This window comes from Chenopodium quinoa, unplaced genomic scaffold (assembly GCF_001683475.1).
Source record: "Chenopodium quinoa cultivar QQ74 unplaced genomic scaffold, ASM168347v1, whole genome shotgun sequence".
In the NCBI taxonomy this organism is placed as follows: Eukaryota; Viridiplantae; Streptophyta; class Magnoliopsida; order Caryophyllales; family Amaranthaceae; genus Chenopodium; species Chenopodium quinoa.
Window position 1 is genome coordinate 3,844,308 of NW_018745617.1, and position 20,313 is coordinate 3,864,620.

Genomic DNA, 20,313 nt, shown 5'->3' on the forward strand with positions numbered 1-20,313 from the left:
GACTCAGGTCAAATGTTAGTCAGGTCAGGTCATTCTTAATTAGAATCAGGTATAAAAGAACTAAATTTTCATGCGACCAAATCGCACCGCAAACCGTACTTTAATGCGGTTTACGATTTTTATACTATATTTTCATAAAATTATATAAAAGAACTAAATTATATGAGCTAATCTTTAACTATTAGTTAATTAAAGATTAATTAAAATAGTTTAATATTTGAATTATAAACTAATAATTATAAAATAAAATAAAAGTTTTGTTTTTAAAAGAATAATTACAATTTTAATAAAATACGGTTAAACCGCAAACCGCACCGCACCAAACCGCATTTTGCGGTGCGGTTTGGTGCGGTTATTTAAAAGTGCGGTTTGAAAAAATTACAAACCGCACTTTTGCGGTTTGGTGCGGTTTATGATCCAAACCGCACCGCGAACACCCCTAAGTATGACATTGTAGCCAGTCAACTCTTTTACTACCAGGAATCGAATGACCATGTCCCTCCCTTCTCCTTTCTGCCCAAATCGGACTGGCAGATCTATCTGTCTGACTAGGTGAATGATGTTTCCCCCAAATCCTACCAAGGGGTGAGTGATATCCTTCATAGCATCTTCTGGGAACTTCAAATTTTTCAGGGCAGCCAGGCTGATGATATCGAATGAGTTGCCCGTATCTATCAGTATTCGGCCCACCTTTAAATTGGCTATCTTCATAATGAACACCATAGGGTCATTGTACAGGGCTTTGACCTCCCCCCGGTCAGCTTCAGACACGGTTACATCAAGGAAGGGTTTAGCCTTTACAGCATCCGCCTACATCACCTTTCTTAAATTCCAGGCGTTCACTTAATTCCCTTCATGGTGGGGCCGCCAGAGGAAAATCCCCCCGATATCACGACCACAAAGCCCGAATCAGTATTGTTCCCATCATCTTTATTATTTTTCTTCTTTTTCTCGGACGTGTTGTCTGTCTGTGTGTATGTGAACTTGGACTTCATCACATAAGAGTTCAGCATGCCCTTCTCGGCTAGCTTGTCCAACAATCTTGAACTCTTACTGGGGCTCGTACGTCTTGACCTTCTTGGATTTCTGCTGCTGGCCGTCGGCCACCCAGACTTCTTTCCTTTTGTTTCCATCTTTCTTTTTTCCAGCCAAGTCTTGCTAAGTAGATTGTTTCTTCTCGGCTCCTTTGGCCGATGCCTCCGCTTTTGTAAGAGAACAAAAGTCGACGGTCTCAATATAAGCTTCGGCTTCCCGCATAACACCTGCGTATGTCCGAATCTTTTTTCTTACCAAGTCAAACTTAAAACCATTATGCCTTAATCCCCGGAGAAATTCAAAGTAAGCCATTTCATCCGGCAAATTATGAATTTGGGCTTTTTCTTGGTTAAATCTCTAGACGTACGGCCATAGACCCTTATTTTTTCCTTGGAAAATTGTTGCCAAATTAAGACTTATCTTTCGAGGTGGTATGTTGTAAGAGAAATTTCCCACAAACAACAAACTAAGAGTAGTAAAGCAATTGATACAGCCGACTAGAAGGCTATTGAACCAATCCTGCGCCACACCCTTCAAAGTGGCCGGGAAGTATTTGCACCAGGTAGCATCATTTACACTTTATAAGTACATCAGCTTTCTGTACGAGGTGATATGTTCCTCGGGGTTTCCCGTGCCATCATAAGCTCCCACGAGTACACTTTTCACCTTCGGCGGCTGAGGAGCAGTTAAAATGTCTTGCGAAAATGGAGGTGGCTTATCTCCAAGAGTCAGTAACCGCATCTGCCAATCAATTGGCTAAGGTTGCACAGGTTGTCCGGCCAAATAGGGAGTTTGGCCGAACGTCTGACCGAACGGCCCATATTGTCCGAAGACTTGGGGGCTCGGCTGCAGAATGCCTTTAAGACCCTGAGGGAGCTGATACTGAAGCGATTGCACTGGAATAGGGGTTTGAGTACTGTAGACACCCATTTGTGTCTACCCAAAACCAAACCCAGTGATGAGTACCTTTCACATCGAATCATAATCGAATGAAGTGAAAGTGTGGAAAGTTAAGTGTTGCGGATAGTTTTAATTTCTTTTCTCTTCTCTCTGTTTTTGAAAACTTATTTCAAGAAAACAGCCAATCCAGTTTGGTTGGTCCATGATATGGGTCAAATAGTAGTGTAGTTGGATGGGGCTTGACAAGATCTTTCCAACGATATATTATAAGCCCAATTCCGATGAATATTGAGGAAGTTATGGCCAATTTACTGAACTGGGCCCGGTTTGAGCCTTATATGCGGCCCAATGATCTAGGGGAGGACCTAAAATAGATTTATCATTCCTAATGCAATTATTCTTCTAGAAGGTTCTTTTCATTCCTCATTCAATTAGCATTGATAAATTGACTTTTGTTGACTTTTCAGAGTTTTAATTAAAATCAAAGAGCATTTTCGAGGAAAATACGATTTTATCCTCCTTTACGGCAATTTTTATCTGATTTTAAGAAAACGCGTGAATTTCTGAATCAGCGCCAAACGCCAGCTGTGACGCCTGGCGCTAGCATTGGCGTCTGGCGCTGATGTTGGCGTCTGGCGCCAATAGCCAGCGTTGGCGCTAATCAGATTTTATCTGCGCCAGAACTCTGTTTTGATATTTTATCTTTTTTGCTGATTTTCTTTATAAATAACGTCGTAAAAACTCTGTTTTCATTCATCAACAATCATCAATTTTCATCTACAATCTACCAATTCTCATCAATTCTCTAATTTTCTCTTTCTCTTTTCTAAACTAGCTTCTCTCAAATACAAAATTCCGCATTCATTAGATCTAGATACACCTAGCCATATTTGAAGTTGCCTTCGCCCTAGACGTGAAAGGTTTAATTTCTGAGGTTTGGTCCCAAATCTCTCTTTCAATTATTTAATTTAATTGTTGTTTGATTTTATTATTTTCCTTGAAGTTACTAGCGTGTGTATTTTTGTTATTAGAAAGAGATACGAGGCATCAAAGTAAGTATTTTGATGGTTTCTATTGATATTATGTAGAAATCATGTTTAGATTGTTATTATGATATTCCTAGTATCATGTCTAGGGCAATTTCAATATTAAGTATGATTGTTATGATGCCTTTTATGTTCTTCCTAATATTTATGATTGTTAGTATCATGTTAGGGTTAAAGCTTTGATTTTTATTGTTTAGTGACATGCTAGGGTTTGTTATTAATCTTGTTAGTATCATGCCTAGGATCTTGCTAATATTATGCTTTAACATGATTATTATTTTGATTGATTATGTTGCTTGATGATTATTATTGTTATTGCTTGATCACGCCTTTTATGCATGTTTAAAGGGAATTGGTACTTGTAATCTCGCTTAATAAGATAATTAATAATCTTGTTTAGGCTTAATTTGATTATAATTCAAGTGATCGTCAATAATAGATTTATTTGTGCATTAATATTTCAACCAACATAAATAAACAGGTTTAGGGCTAAACCTATTGCTTGTATGTTAGTCAGAAAGCGCACATAAATACGATCAGAATAAAGTAGAGGCCTATTATTAGGACAGGGTCAATCTCTTTTAGGTTGGATTTGTACCTTCATCCCCGAACCCTATTTGGTTCAATACCTTATGGTGTTGACGATCCCTTGGGTCGTTAAGGGGTGTAACCTTCACCCTGTAAACGGTTTACAAGTTCCTAAAACTTGTTGGCGACTCTTTTGCTCTATCTTCTTTCCCTTTGGACGCCACCGTACTTTAGTATATGATCACAATGGGGTTCAAGCTAGGGGGTTAACGCTTGAAATATTCCCTACAAGTATGCATAGCTTGACTCCTGCTGGAGATGGCCGAGTTGCTATGCTGGGAAAAGGAGTAGTTGGAAAATTCATCCGGCATTGTGGGAGTTGAGGTCGTGTCCGAATAAGAGGCACGTTCCCGCTGCTTATGCCGGAGGTAGTCCCTTGCGTCCTTCCATCGTCTAGATGGCTCTGTCTCCTCTCTTCGAGGTCGTCTTCCCCTACCCTAGCCGACTGGGCTTTTGCCAACAGACTAGACAAATTCGTCCGTGGCACCCTAGGAGACCTTCCATTCGGTCGCCGAAATGGGGTGTTCCCAGCATCTGTCGCATTGGTTGCTTTATTTTTAGCTTTCTTTGCAGCTCTTTCTCCCTCCTTCCTAAGCGTTTTTCTAGAGGTGAAAGCTCGGTTGCTCTCAAACTCCTTCCGAAGTTTGTTGAGCGCGGCCTTTAGAGAGGCAGTGGTAATAGGAGGATTATCGGCCTCTTGAAATGAGGCGGTCAAAGGATCGCTGGTAAGGATTGTAGGGACTATGTCCTTTACATGGTCGTCCTCTCCTGGACGAGGGTCGAGATTAGGTGTCTGACCATCTATTGCCATAACGGACGAGTATCCCCACACACGGCGCCAAATATTTTGGGTGTTTTTTGGAATTCTTCGGGATACTGGTCGCGCTTTCCAGACAAAGAGATTTGGACACCTAAAAAATGATCGAATATTCTTTTATCAAAATATTCGCCTCCGACGATCAAGTTAGAGATCTGAAACGGAAAAGGCTAGAGAGAGAAAGTAGAGAGAAGTTGGAGCTATTTAATGCTCTTTTCTTGCAATGTCGTAATCCACCCCTCCCATCATAAATGATTAGGGTATTTATAGGGGTGGGAGTTTGTGCCCCTTTAGGGTTTGTACCCTAAAATTCAGTGATGTGATTTGCTGCGCAATCATGCGATGCCACGTGTAATATGGGGGCGCCGTTTTGCGGATTTCATGAAGATCTCTCGGGATTTGGGCCATGATGTAATAAGGCCTTTTTCAATGCTGATTTCAGAAGCCCTTTGTGCCTTGGGCACGCAACATCTTTCCATAGTGACACGTGTCACCCTTTGATTGGGCCACGTGTCGCTACGGGATTGGTCCACGTACATGGGGTATTTTTACCCTAAACACCCTAAGCATCAAATTCTATTAAATTATTAATGTAAACTAAACTAATAAAGAAAATTATAACATCCAAAAATTTAGGATTTAAAATGATCGATGGAGTTTAAAGCATCAAATATATATATATATATATATATATATATATATATATATATATATATATATATATATATATATATATATATATATATATATATATATATATATATATATATATATATAAACATCAGCGGGGTATGGGATTTGGATTCCTCTGGGTGATTTGGATTCCTCGGGGTATGGGATTTGTCATCAACTGGTCGATCAAAACATCAGCGCGGATCGCGAAGGTCTCAACTTGGAAAGATGCAAAGACATCGAAAATCATTGTTCTCGTCAAGCTTGAAGCGGTGGAGTATGAGCTATATATGCCAAATATGAAAATTAGTTATGATTTTGATTGTAAAAGTTATGATATTTTCTCTAAATCTGTGGTTTACAGATCTTTATTATTGTAGATATTGTATGACTATTATTTAATGATATTATTACTTCCCGTTCCACAAAAAACAAAACAAAAACAAATAAGATTTTTTTTTAAAAAAAAATTGTATTTAATTATGTACGAAAAGCTTACCATTATTGAAAAGAAATATCGCATAAGAGAGAATGAATAATAGTGTGTAAGAAAATAAATCTATTAACGGGTTAAATACATATTACCTAGATATTCATTTGGTTAATAGGAAGAAAATAATATAAATTTGTAGATTTTTTTTTTTTTGGGTGTTCCACCTGGTTCACCCTTTAGGCTAATACTATTCAGGAATCAGTTCTAGATGGTTAGGTTTCAACCCTTCTAATTATTGTTGCGGGATCGAACACTACAATCCTCCCTACCAAGTGAGTATCAATCACCATCATTGCACAAACAACCAATTGGTATATGTATATAATAATAATAGAAATTACCGTGCATGGCACGGGACATGACCTAGTTTTAATATATTTTATGCTTAAAGATGGTTTTACTGCATAAATATAAATTACTAAAAGTGAGTTAGTGTGTGAGCATGATTTTAGTTTGATAAGTCAATTATATGTGCATTGTTATAAGATTAGGGTATTTGGTGCATTTATTTATAAACCTTATGGATACATGGTATATTTGAAAGTTATCAGCGATATATGGTACATTTTTTAAAACATTAGGGATACACGGAATAATTTCAAAACAAAAAATAGCCAAAATATCAAAAACATAAAATTATGATAATTTTGAAAACTGACAACAAAAAAGTGAAAACACCTTTTTCTCTTTTCCTTTTTTGGTTTTTGGTTTTCAAAAAAAAAAAAAGAACTGAAAACCAAAATTGATGCCAAACAAACAAACCCGTAGCTTTCCCAACAACAAAAAATGTAGCATCGTCATCTGCACCATCCACGTAGCATCATCTTGATCAACGGCGTACCCAATGCACCCGAGTTGTAGTGGATTATTATAAGAACGGAGTCAACGGGCATAAAAACGAAATTCGACCGTTGGAGGCGTAAAATCCTCTTTGCTTATTTCGTAACGGATACTTTTTCTTTTTCCCTCTAACACCATCTTCTTCCCCAATTAACTCCCACAATAATATTCATCAACAATTTCTTGTACAATCAACAGCTTTTGATCAGTCTTATCCATCAAATTCTTGAAATAATTCATTGAAAAACCCATCAAAAATCTTGAAAAAAATCCATTCAAAAACCCATCAAAAATCATCGAAAAATTCTCATAATTTTTTGCTTCACTGCAATTACTGAGAGAAAAATCTGCAGGAAAAAAAAAGGGGGTAAAAGAAAGGATAAATGGATTTAGGCTGCTTGGATTTGGGTTGTATTTCTTTGTGTGATGAAAAACAGAACATAAATTCTTCTACTGAATCGCTTAGTAGTACCGATTCCATCGATTCTCTCTCCTCCAGTGCCAAGTTTTCCAAGGTATATTTTTATTTTATTTATTTATTTTAATTATCTGCAAAATTTGCAGAAAACCCCTTATTTTATTTTTATTTTTATTTTTATTTTTATTTGGAAGTGGGTTTATCTGTGTTTTTAGGGTATAATCTTGTTGTTTAGTGATTACTACTTCAATATCAACGCTTAATTATCAATTTTCTTTGTAGTAGTTGTCAGATTACAGTTCATTTTCAATTTTTGGGTTTATTGGTAGTTTTGATTTCTTACTTCAATCTTATGTATTAACAGAAGATCAATGAATATCAATTTAATGGTAAACGTTTTCCTGTAATTGCCCTACCAATTGATTTTTGTTCACTGCTACCTATAATAGTTTTAATAACCTGCAATCTTGGATTCATTTCTGTGGATAACATTAGGTTGGCTGTTGATGTTGAAAACTAGGAAAATTAGGGGCATTGTCATTATATTAATTACTTATTCCTGAATTAGATGTCACATTGTCACGACTTGTCTAACAAAAATCACTCTATAAAGTTGTGTCATTGTATTTTTTTCAATCAATGGAGTTTATATTACTTGTAATAAGGATTAGTTCCAAGGCAGGAATGTTTTGGCAATAACAAATGGCATTGGGAATTCTATCTGTTAGCATGCTCTTGGTATGGTCTTGTTACTGATCTTTGTTGATTTACTATGCAGAATAAATCACATAAAGATAAAGATAGCCCGCTTTCAGGTGGAATCGCGCTAAATCGAGTTTCATCTCAGATTAAGAAGCCATTACATCGAAAAACCTCCCCTCTAAATTGGTTTCCTCGTATTAAAGGGGATTCCTACATGAAGAGAAAAATTAAACTACTGCAGGTACCATTTCTGCATTTCAGTTGTTTGTTATGCCTTTGGTTTAGAGAGTAATTGTGCTGATGGACTTAATTATTGTGTTTCAGGAAACTGGAGGCATGAATGATACTCTTGATGAGACATTGGGTCACTCGAATCCTCATTACTGTCGAGTAGAACGAGAAAAAAGGGCAGCCAGAGAGGCGGCGTGTAAAGTAATGGAGGCGCGGAAAGCTGCTATGATTGAAGCATCCTGGTGCCGGATACTTCAAGCAGCAAGGTATGCTTCTGCAGTAATGTTGCTCAAGTTATTCACTCCTGTATAGAATTAATAGTCACATATTCTTCTTTTCTTTGAATGTCAGTTTACTAATCGATTAGGAGACAATAGAAATGGTACAACCTTTATAAAGTTTCACTTTTGTAAAATCACCATGTTTTTTAAGTTAATAAGATAGTGTGGCAAATAATTTCGGATTCTTGGTAGCATTGCCATTGAGCATCACCTAGTTTATGCCTTGGGCTTATTCTTATACAGGATTCCGCACAAAGAAGCAGATGCCTTGCTGATAAAAGCAGAGAAAGAGGTAGCTGATGCATTTGAAGCTGCAACAGCTAAAGGAGTGACCATGTATGACACCCCTGATCGCCCTTTGAAACGATTTGAAATAGAGATATCCTCTGCTAATGGAAAAGGCTCTACCACTCACGCAGTAAGAGCGTCATTTGAAACAGCTTTTGAAGTGGACAAACAAGTTGCAGCGGCTGTTAAAACTGCGTTCGTCAGACTAGCACATTGCAGTTCCTTCAACAAAGATGAATTTAAGGACTTGTTGAGGAAAATAAGTGAAAATCCTGACAATCAGGACCTTTCAGAGTCTGATAACTGTTTGGAGCTCAAAACACCATCTCGTGATGATGGCTCTAACTCCCAAAGGAGAAGTAGGAAGAAGCTAAGTCCTCAGAAATTCAATGGCACAAAACTTGTCAAAATGATGCTTGAAAGGCTAAAATGTCTGAAAGAAGAGGAGTTGGCTTCTCTTGCCACAATTGTTGCAACTTGTGGTCTAAATGCGGCTTTGGCTGATAGATTGCAGGACAAAAATTCTGCCACTGATGTGAATTACTTAATGAATAAAGTTGCAAAGCAAAAACCAGCAGAGCCAGAGTTGCCTAGTTTAGACAAGTTCTTGGTCAAGAAAATGACAAAGCTCGAGAAGGAAGTGCAAGAAGCTAAGAACGCTAGAAAATCTGAGTCTAAAAGAGATGGTGATGGAAATCTCAACAATCCTCATCTTTGGAATGGCAATATAAATGATAAACGAGACGCTGTTGACAGTGTTCCTGACCTGGGAAGTGTACTGATAAAGAAACCATCGAAACTTGAGAAAGAGATCGAAGAAGCAAAGAGAAATCAGAAGTTATCCGACACTGATGGGCTTAAAACAGGAAGGACTTTGAAAGATGGAAAATTCAGGCAACTTAAACAAGAAGCTGCAGAAGTTCCAAGCTTGGATCAATGTTTGGTCAAGCATGTATCGAGACTTGAAAAGGAGGTTCAGGAGGCCAAAAAATGGAGACAGAATGATTTCCATGTTACTGTAGGAGGGAATTCGAGTATGTCAACTGTCCAGGAGGAGAGTCGGAAAGAGAATGTTAACTTGAATACGGAAAGGTACAAAAAACAGCAAGGAAAACCCAATGAAGAAGAGATTGAGAGTTTGGATAAAGTTCTAGTAAAACATGTGTCCAAATTAGAGAAGGCAAAGATGGAGGACTCTTCCAAAGAAGTGATCGAAGTGAAGAAGAGGGACACTGCACCAAATATGGACACAAATGTTGGTGGCTTGGACCAAATTTTTATCAAACACAAGTCAAGGCTTGAAAGAGAAAAGACTGCTGCTTCAGAACAAGCGGAAGATAGGTACACATATTCAAAGTCTCGACGTGAAGCAAGGGAAAGAGAGTTGCTAGACACATGGGGAGGCATTGGCTTGGGCAATTCAATGCGGCCACACCAATCAAGACTTGAACGAGACAAGGCAAGTGTTCTTGCTCCTAACTGACAGCTTTACTGACCTTATTAAAATTTACTTGAACTAATTCTATAATGTTGGCTGTTTTAGGCTGCTTGGCTTAAAGCTGAAGAGGAGGAGAAGCGAGTGGCACTGGCATGAGCAGTAAGCATGAGCTGCCACAATATTATTCGTTATGTTGGCTGATTACTATTTCTTTTCCTATATAGTTTGTACAAAAGCCACCTTACTGGTTAGTGATCATTTCATCACGAAACTGGTGCATCTGTTAAATGTTAAACATGACATATCATCTTAGATATATTGGAAGCTGTGTATGAGTGAATGTTTGCAATTAAGCTCATGAGTCATGAGTCAAACAGCCGTCTTTGCTAATTTTTATTACAAGATTTTGTCAGTGCTATTTAGCTACAATGAATTGAATCAAAGCAATCTCTTAGTTTAATGATTTGTAGCAGATGGAGCACACAATAAATCCATAATCTCTAACCCGAAGGCTGTGTAGCCCCATGCCCCAGTCAAACAGCCGTCTTTGCTAATTTTTATTACAAGATTTTGTCAGTGCTATTTAGCTACAATGAATTGAATCAAAGCAATCTCTTAGTTTAATGATTTGTAGCAGATGGAGCACACAATAAATCCATAATCTCTAACCCGAAGGCTGTGTAGCCCCATGCCCCCATCCATTATCGTGTCAACAAAATGTCTGTGAACAAATGTGATTGAGTTCAAAATCAACCACAGCAATCAACAACAGATAGAGTATATCACATTAAAACTATCTGCTACATTAAAATATGAGTGTTAATTTAGCAGTCGTAAATTCCCTAAACTGCCCATGAGAGGTTTAGATGAATTTAGGGTGCTTAAATTAAAGATGCATCTCTTTTTGCCTGATGAAAAGGAGATACTATATGAATATGATGAATATGATTCACATACTATCTCCGTCCAAGTCACAGTTAGGGACAGCGGCAACAGGTAGAGTCCGGTCATACCCTTACTTGGACTTCCCTCCACCCCCCCCCCCCCTCTCTTTTTGGTATAATCTTACCTTGTTAGATTCGACATTATCCATGAGTCTTAACATATATGTGTATGTAATGTGTAAATTAGCTAAAGCATGATGGACTAGAGCTGTTCAATGAGTCCGTATAAAATTTGCATGATATTCATCATGTTATTTATAGGTATATGGATGATTCTTAAAAGGAACATTGGCAAGTAGATAAGTAATGAAGAGGGTTTTTTTTTGTTACTCATACTTCATGGACATGTTATTGGTCACGTTTATGGAGGTGATGAACATAGTTTCATAACAGGGTTATTCAGATTTTGATCAAGTTAAAGGTGTTACATATGAATTATGATCGCTTCTTTTTCACTCTTATCTATAATGAAAGGACTATATTGTATGCATGTTATAGTTTAAGTGCATTATATTTAACCAAGAATGAAGTTCAACATGAAGGGATTATGCAAATTGGTATGTGCCTCATATCTGAAGAAGTAAGACACTAATTAAAAGGTGGACAAAGAGGGTGTTGTTGATAATCTTGTTGACATGTTCTCCACTCTGTAGGCAAATTGATAATTGTTAAAAGTTGTAAATTGCCATCAGGGGTAAATCTTAGGGAAGCGTTTTCGTACATCTGTTTTTAGGGTACAAAAATATGCAATTTTCGTACCAAAATTATATAGTGTGATATTTGACCAAAACCTCAAATGGTGTACCATAAAAGTGGGTGGAAATGGTAGGAGGAGGGATAGATTGTTTCGCCGGTGCGGGGAGGGGTTTTGGGCGCTAGCTGGGCTCCAAAGGGTGGGAAAGGAGGTGTTTTTTGAGTAGAGTGATGGGTTTTAGGGTTGAGGGAAGGTGGTTCTTGGAAGGAGAGGGGTGATGACAGCATTGGATAAGGGAAAGGAGGGTGGTTGTCGGCAACAAAGAGTGTGTTGGTCGACGATGGGGGTGGGGGGGCCAAGAGCAGACCCGGCCCTTAGGGTGTGCAGGGTGAGCAACTGCACAGGGCCCAAAAGTTACTAGGGCCTCATATGAATTTAAGAATATAAGAAATAAGCTAGCATTATTATTGAGAATCTCTGTAGGTAGCTCAATGGTCTGGAGAATATTTACAAGTGGTTTAAGGTTCGATGATTGTTGTGAGCTTCACTGGGAGTGGTGGTCAGTGGGGAAGGTGGCTAGGTTTGGGGTTTTTTGTGAAAGTCATTAGTATATGGTTGATTTAAAAATTTTCATGGGTATATATTGAATAAATAAATTACTCAGGGGTATATTGTGAAAAATCCGTAGTTTAAAGTTTAATACCTTGGTCGTTGGTGGCTCGGTCGAAGGGGGGTGCTACTAAGGTAGTCCAGACCGGACTTGGTTGAAGGCCTTGAAGCTGTAAGTTAAGTAGTGGTGTCGTGGTGGCTAGTTACCTGGTGGGCAATTTCATGTCACGCTGTCACCGAAGATTGGTCGTCACTCCCATCACCCCCTCAAAGAGAGTTGGAAAGATGTGAGGGAAGGGGTTAAACAATTAATAAGGGATATAGGGTTTCTCAGTTTGGTTTCAGACTTTCAGCAAGTTTCTAAGAAACAGAAAGAGAAAGGCGAGTGGGTGTTGTGCATTTTGTTTTGTTTTGTATTTTTTTTAATTAAACTTTATTTTTATTTTTTTTTACTAGTGGCTCACGTGCACTGTGCGTCTGTGCACCAATATATATCTGCCAAAAAAAATATATACTGTATAAGAAAGATAAAAAGTAAATAATTTTATTTTGAGTATATGTGTATTTTATATGGGAAATGTAAAAAGTTGTACTCCCTTTGTAAATAAAGGAAAATTTAACAATAATAATCCAACATTGCCTCGTTCTCTCGATATAATCAAACCTTTCATTTAACCTAGAATAATCCTATATTTACTATTTATTTTCTCCTAACAACCTTATCATGTCACCTTACCATTTACAACCAGTTACAATCCACGTGGCACTTTTTAATTGGTCAATTGATATTTTTATTCAAAAATAACACGGAGTAGTTTTAAATTGGAAAAAAATATATATATATCTCTATGCTCCCCCTTGGCCCTTGCTGCCTGTTTCTCTCTCCTCTCCCTTCCTCCGTTATGGCATTATCACCACCAAAACAACTCAACACAATCCACGGGACCACCACCTACAACCACTTCAACAACACCAACATCACCATTACCGCAAACAACACCCACAACATCAACTATAACCCACAACACAACCAAAAATTATAACATCCACAACATCAATGACGTTTTCCTTTTGAGGTCGTGTTTAAATAAATAAAACATTCATTTTAATAACTTTGTTTATATTTTAATAATATTCTCTCTACTTTTTAAAAATATTCTATTAACTATAATGGTCCTCACAAAACCCTTACTTTCTGCTCTCTCCTCAAACTTATACTCCACTACCTATTATTTTAATAAATTCAACTAACTTTCCTAAACCTCCGTAAAAGTCAAAACGTTTCATTTTTTGAAACAAAGAGGGAGTTTGAATTATGTGATATTTTTAAATGAGGTATAATATTCTGGCCTTTTAGGACACTCAAAATGAAAAACATGCATGTAAATAAGGGATGGAGGGAGTAAGAAAATTCTGGAGTATAATACGAGTAGCTACTTATTTTGTTCTCCGATCCATTACTTATATAACAATAAATCATGCCATTCAGGATAATATCCTTTTAGTCCATGAAATTCTACATCTTTTTAATAAATCCAAAAGTAAGAAAGGTTGGCTAGCCCATAGACCTGATATGGAAAAGTCTTATGATGGTATGGAATGGAACTTTTTATGGACTACTCTTACTGTTTTTGGCTTTTTGGCCCACTTGGGTTAAATGGAGTAAATTAAAGCTTGTGTCACAACAATTTCTTACTCTCCTGCTGTTAACTATACGACTACTTATCTCATTAAGCTCTCTCGCAGCTTACGCCAAAGCTATCCACTTTTTCCTACTCTTTTCGTTATCTGTATGGAAGTACTATCTAAGAAGTTGTGATTACTTAGAAAACAACAAAATTTAGGTATAGGGATAAAAATTGCTACGACGACTCCTCTTATTCCTTGTCTTCTTTTTGCTGATGATAGTTTACTATTTTGTAGAGCATTTGTTGTCTCCTGCAATTCTCTACGTACTACTTTATCATAATTTGCCTCTCTTTCGAGACAACTAACAAATTTCCACAAGTCCTCTATTATTTTCTCCAAGTATGTCACTAATCAATCTAAAGCATCCTTAGCTAGCTATTTTAATATAAGCCCGAGATCTTTCTTGGGCCGTTATCTTGGGGTCTTTTTTAGTTCTACGACTTATACCAAAGTTAATTTTCAGCATCTAATTTGTAAAGCTGATCAGAAAATGAATACTTGGTCTTCTAATTTAGTTTTAAAGCAGAAAAGGTTATTCTTGTCCAAAGTTAATTGGTGGTTATTCCATCTTACGCTATGTCTAAAGCTAGGTTACCTGTTTCCTTCACCTCTTCACTGATCTTTTGGAAGCAATCTTCGGCTAAATCGAGATTACCAATGGTTTCCTGGGATACTAATTGTCAACCCAAGAGTCAGGGTGGTCTGGGGTTTCGAAAATCTGATATTGTCATCACTCCGTTCATAACTTAATTAAGATGGAAGTTTATGTCCTACCGTGCTAAATACCTTCGTCATTCCCACTTCCTTAATTACGTATCTCCCTCATTTGACGGATTCATGGTTTTGGAAAAAAATCCTTCAGCTTTGTCCTCTCTTAATTAGAGTCATGGAAATTGGATATCCCTCCTAAGATTATGATTTTTTAATGGCAAATCTTCCATAATAAGCCTTCCTACTAGACACAATCTAGCCTTAAAAATATTGATATTCCTTCCCTTTGTGCTTTTTGTGATGCTCACCCTGAATCTCAACAACATTTATTCCTTCATTGCCCTTTTGCTTCTGTACTATGGTCTTCTTCAATTCGTTGGTGCGTTATTAGATTGGGGATCTTTCCCCCTCTTTTCAACTCCTAGATTTTATTTGTACAATCAAATTTCACTCTTCCCACCTTCTCCCTAAGGTTGAATTCTTTTTGTTGTATTAGGCGGAAATGTTGTAATGTAGTTATCTTTAGTAACTCTACTCATCGCCCATCATAATTGTTGTCAATGTTCGTGCTTTCTCTCTTATTAAGGAATGGCAAGCTCGTCCTTTTTTAGACTCTATACACCGACCCGATGATTTGTCCCATCTTAGCCTCCGACTCTATAACCTCTTTCATATTTTCATTGAAGGAAATTATTGGATATTTAGAGTCATCTACTTGCTTTAAAAACTAAATAAATAAATAATTACTAAAAAAGCTACTCAACTGAGAAGTGATAGAGAATATTCATAAAATATTCTCATCATAGGTTTAACATATATTTTATATAAGATTATATTTGATATATTTACATATCTTATAATTACCTATTATGATTAGGTTTCTCATTGTAACCTTATAAATACTGATCAATGGAAATCACTCTAATCAAGAAGTTTATATTATCTTATATGGTATCACATCTTAGGTTAGATCTTGGGATTCACAAAGAATTATACAAAACACGTTTTTTTTTTTTTTTTTTTTTGCTTCCGCGATTTAATTATGGAGTACGATGGTTGACCAGTCGAGCAGCCTCTCTTGTGCTCCGACTTCCCTCCACACACAAAAGATTTGTCCACCTCGATCTACCTCTTGGTTCTCCACCTGATACACCACCTTGCTCACTCATAGTCCTCATTCTTTAGCCTAATTTGTGACTGAATTGCAAGCTTGCATAACGTATTGCCATCTCCAATGACTTATAGTAGTCTTGGTTGAAACAGACTCATGAACCAATAATGCACCCTTTTGTTAGTCTTTTTCTCGATTTCGTTGTTGGCAGGATCTTCCTCAGCAACAACACCACCAACAACAAATTAAAGTCGCCCTCCACACCTTAATTAGTTTTCGTCCCTCTCACTCCGAACCCCCTTCCCCAGTGGAGGTCATATTCTTGGTTGGAGCTGAGCCTTATTCAACTACAGTACAACAACTTAAAGAGAAGGTGTTGGATTTTTTTATTTTTATTTTTTTAGTTTTTATTTTGCACTATCAACAATTTTTTTGAAAAAAAAAATTATTTTATTTGCCACAACTTTGGTTATTTTTGATGGGATTTATCTCATTGTGTGGTCATTTTTGTAGAGGTAGATGGTGAGAATTTAGTATATTCCTAAGCAATTTTATTTGCTTATTCAATTGTGATTTTCTGCAGCATTAGTGCTCTCTCATTCGACGGTGGTCCGATCCTCTCCTTTTCTCTGGATTTGCAATATTACCTAAACTCGCAACCCGTGCGCGGCCCTTCAACCTCTACTTGGCCAAGCAGTACTCTTTTCTCTTATGCGTAGATTGTGGCTATTGCTTCTCCTCGTCATCATCGGCACTCTTTGGCTGCTTCTCTTTTGATTGTGGGTTACCATTATATCCTTTACTTTTCGATGCAAGTTTCAGATTCAGTCTGAGTATCCGATTTTTTTCCCCGTTCCTTTTGTGGGAGTGTGATAGAGAATATCCATAAAATATTCCCTCATCATAGATTTAGGATATATATAAGATTATCTTAATGAGTTTATATTATCTAATATGGTATCATGGCTTAGGTTAGATCTTAGGATTGTTTATATCTAAAATTTTCTCTTCCCCTGCCGGTGGGTTAGAAAATTAAACTCATCGGCGGGATTCACAAATAATTATACAAATCACATTAAACCTATGATAGAGAATATTTTTTATGGATATTCTCTATCAAGAAGTAAAAACATTATTTGAGTGATTATTATTTGTAAGAATTTTATACAGGACAAAAATATTAGCCAAACAAGTACTAAACTTATGATGATAATTTGTGTGTGCGTTTGATTCTATTTTTACATTGACTATAATTTAACAATCATTATGTACAAAGATACAAGAAAACCTAATCCAGCTAAACAGCTCATCTTAATTTCCATTTTTGGCCATTTTTTGTTTTAATGCTGCAATTGCTAAAATAAAATGCATCTTTGCAGCTCTTAATTTAATCATCCCAATGTAGTGACATACTTTTATTCGATATTGTTTGAGACAATAATAACGATAATATTGGGAACGCTGAAGTCAGTTTTGGGAATAATACACCAAAGTTGAGTTGTATGTTTACTGTGTTACATTTTATATTCAATTTATAATTAGTCTTAGAAAAATGATACTATAGTTAAGGGTTTTGCTAAATACGGAGTATGAAAATAATAAGCAAGGTAAAGTTGTGTCATGCATTTTAAATTAATGCTAACTAGTCTATTAAAGTAAAATCGGGTTACAATTGATTTTTTTTGAGGAAAAAAAGGGAAGAATGGAGATCATAACAATGGAGATAGATATCAATGTAAAGGTCTAGTTAAGGTATACCGTAGCTTATATATTAACACACATCTAATAAAGAGATAAAGAGATAATTTGTTTCCTGGAGGATCAACACATGTCTAATAATTGCCTCGAGAAAAACATTTATTTCGACTTTTTAGTTACAATATTTTTCTTTCTAGTAAGCATTTTAGTTGTTTTGAAATACAAGAGTTGTAATCTTGATTCATGGTGTGACCACTTTTTCTAATTTGTCTCTCTATCACTCTCTTTATCACATGGGTGTCCTAAAATGCCGCGCACGGCGCCAAAGACACAAAAGAGATGAAATATACAAATAATGAATGTATGTACATGTACACCATATTAGATTCCCAAGCTGATGAGAGACAAAGCATGCTCTGCGTTAGTCTGTAAAGTGTGTTGTAACTTCTATGTTGTCTCTTGCCGCACGAAGATTATATGCTCCATAAATCTATACCACTTCGTATATCTATACTGTTAGAGTGGAGAATTTGAGTTGTTCAAAAGAAATTCTTTTAAAAAATAAAGTTTTAAGTGTAATCAACCATTTAACATATAGACTACATTTTTATGCATTAAATAAATAAATAAATAACATTCAAGACAAAACTAATACGGAATTCTTTGGAAAAAAAAAAAAAACTAATACAGAGTAGTAGGTTTAAACGAAATACTATATTAAATGAGTCATTTAATTTTCAAATCACTAATTATACTTGAAAAAATTATTACAAGCAATAAATCTCACCATATATCGTATAATTTGGAAACTTTTTATTTTTAAGATAGCACCAATAGGCAATAATACAAGACTCACACCGTTTTTAAAAAATAAAAAATCTTAACATTTGTTTTTCAGATGTATATAATGGTTAAACAAATTATATTAAAAATATTAATGGACAAAAATGTTTAAACTCGCTTTTAAGCATTTGATAAGGAATTAGACCTTTCCTTCTTCCGAGTCTTGAAATATACCTAACTTAAGCACATTTCTAATTTCTAATTAAATCCAATGACTTTTCAAAACATTGACAACTTATTTTTAGTAGTTGATTTATTTTTATTTACTTCGTACTGGTACATAATAACAAGAAAAATATATGACATTGAGAGTTACGATTCAGATTATAATTTTTTTTTTCCATATAAAAACGTTATAATATATACATTATACAGGAAATATTCTTACATGAAAATGAAAATAATATTCTAACTAAGAAAATTAAAATCTTTCCCAAATATCAGCTACTTATTTTGAACTTGCAATTCTCTTTCTAATAAAAAATCAGTCTTTTCGTCTTGCATGTTAGAATGGCTTCACGGTGAAGCTCACAATTTTTTCCTATGAAATATACGGCCCAGATTATTGGATACCCAAACAATATAAGTTAACATCAAAATATTAACATCAATATTTAATTTTAAATTTGGATTAATAAAGATTTGCTAGAAATTAATTTTATTCTAACAAATTAATTCGTCGATTTTGCTACATAATTAGAAGAAAAATATGAATAATTATGATACGTAAATATTATATTTCTAAATAATTCCGTTTAGATCTGCCATTGATATAGTTTTTATTACACAAAATACACCGTTTTAAAAAAGTTTTACTGTAAAAATTACAAGTAAATACATAATTTAAATCAAAGTTAAGCAAATTTAACCTCAATAATACAATTAGAGTAAAATATCACCTTTTATAATTTTGAATTAAGCAAGTTTTGGCAGCTCATCATTCAACAAAATCTTTTCCAACCTGTTGACGGACCAAAAAATAGAGTTAATTTCCCAGAAGAATAGTTAGGAAATCAAATCATATAAAAAAATATATATACTAGTTGTAATAAAATCAAGATTATATCAAAAATAATTAGAATAATAAACGAATAAAAATGAGCAAGTCAATTAATTAAAATGGAATGTAAAATTAAAAGGAGTATGCTTGGCTCCTCTTACGCCATCCATGGAGGCCATCGATAATCCGATGGACTCTGTGTATGGCATACAGGGAGCCAGGCATAGGCGTAAATGAATATTGACATCCTACAAATATGTAATTTTTCATCGCTAAATATCTCTAAACCGGCATATACAAGTATATATGCGCAACGAAACAATTGTTGTTTGGATTGTTTCGCATAAACTAAACATCTATACATGAAGTGATGTGATAAAATTTGGAGTATAGTATATGATAGTAAGAAAGAGGGAGAGGGGAAAAAAAGGGTTGGAATATGAGAAATAGTAGGGAATTAAGGTTGAGAAGGAGAAAGAGGGGAAAATTAAGGTGATAGGGTTTGTTTGGTAGGGTGGTATTTGAAGTAGAAGGAAAAGGAGAAATCTATGAGAAAGGGAAATTAGAGAAATGAGAGACAATCCCACGCTCCTCCCCCACCTAATCAATATATATATCCCTACTATTCTTTCTTTCCTTATGTGTTACTATTATTAAATTAATTTTAAATTTATATCTTCGTCATCATATTGTGGTCTCATCAACTAATTAACTATATTAAACATAGAGTTAAATACGGGTAGTAATCATTGAAAATTACGAGTATTTATTATTATCAGTAAAATGATAACTTTAATTGATAAAAATCTATCGTTAAATCTATTTCTACAAGTCTATAACTAAAAAAACAAAGGTCGATAGTCTTTTAATGATATCGGTTACTAAAATTATGTTTAAGAGATATTTTATGGGAATTACACCTCAATTATATAGGGTATCTCAAGTTTTAGGTAGTTTAAGATACTTTTCCTTATTTGAAAGGATATGATTGATGTTAGTTTTTGCACAATGTGTTTAGCCAATGAGTTTGTATATGTTCATAATCGATATTTATACCAATAATGTATATGAACTTTTTAATACTCGGTACTCCATAACTTTAATTACCGATACAATTTTATATAGGAGTATTATTATAATGTATTCATATGAAATTCATTCTAAACTTATCATCCAACCCTCTACTTTTAACACCTTACACCCTTACTATTCTTTCCTTATGTTTTACTATAATTTTAGTATTATTATATGAATTTTAATATTAC

General features: G+C 35.4%; 1 protein-coding gene and 1 long non-coding RNA gene across 2 annotated transcripts; one reads left to right on the forward strand and one right to left on the reverse strand.

Moving 5' to 3' along the window:
* Positions 1-6,251: 6,251 nt before the first annotated feature.
* LOC110716630 lies at positions 6,252-10,255 on the forward strand. The gene is made up of 5 exons (XM_021895275.1): positions 6,252-6,906; positions 7,588-7,752; positions 7,836-8,008; positions 8,267-9,770; positions 9,855-10,255. Exons 1-5 carry the CDS (start codon positions 6,775-6,777, stop codon positions 9,903-9,905), a joined length of 2,025 nt encoding a protein of 674 aa, XP_021750967.1. The 5' UTR covers positions 6,252-6,774; the 3' UTR covers positions 9,906-10,255.
* A 7,062-nt stretch (positions 10,256-17,317) lies between these two features.
* LOC110716703 lies at positions 17,318-19,620 on the reverse strand. Its single transcript, XR_002510562.1, has 2 exons — positions 18,948-19,620; positions 17,318-17,718 (listed from the first exon to the last, which is right to left on the reverse strand). It is a non-coding gene; the product is annotated as an uncharacterized LOC110716703 (long non-coding RNA).
* Positions 19,621-20,313: the final 693 nt, after the last annotated feature.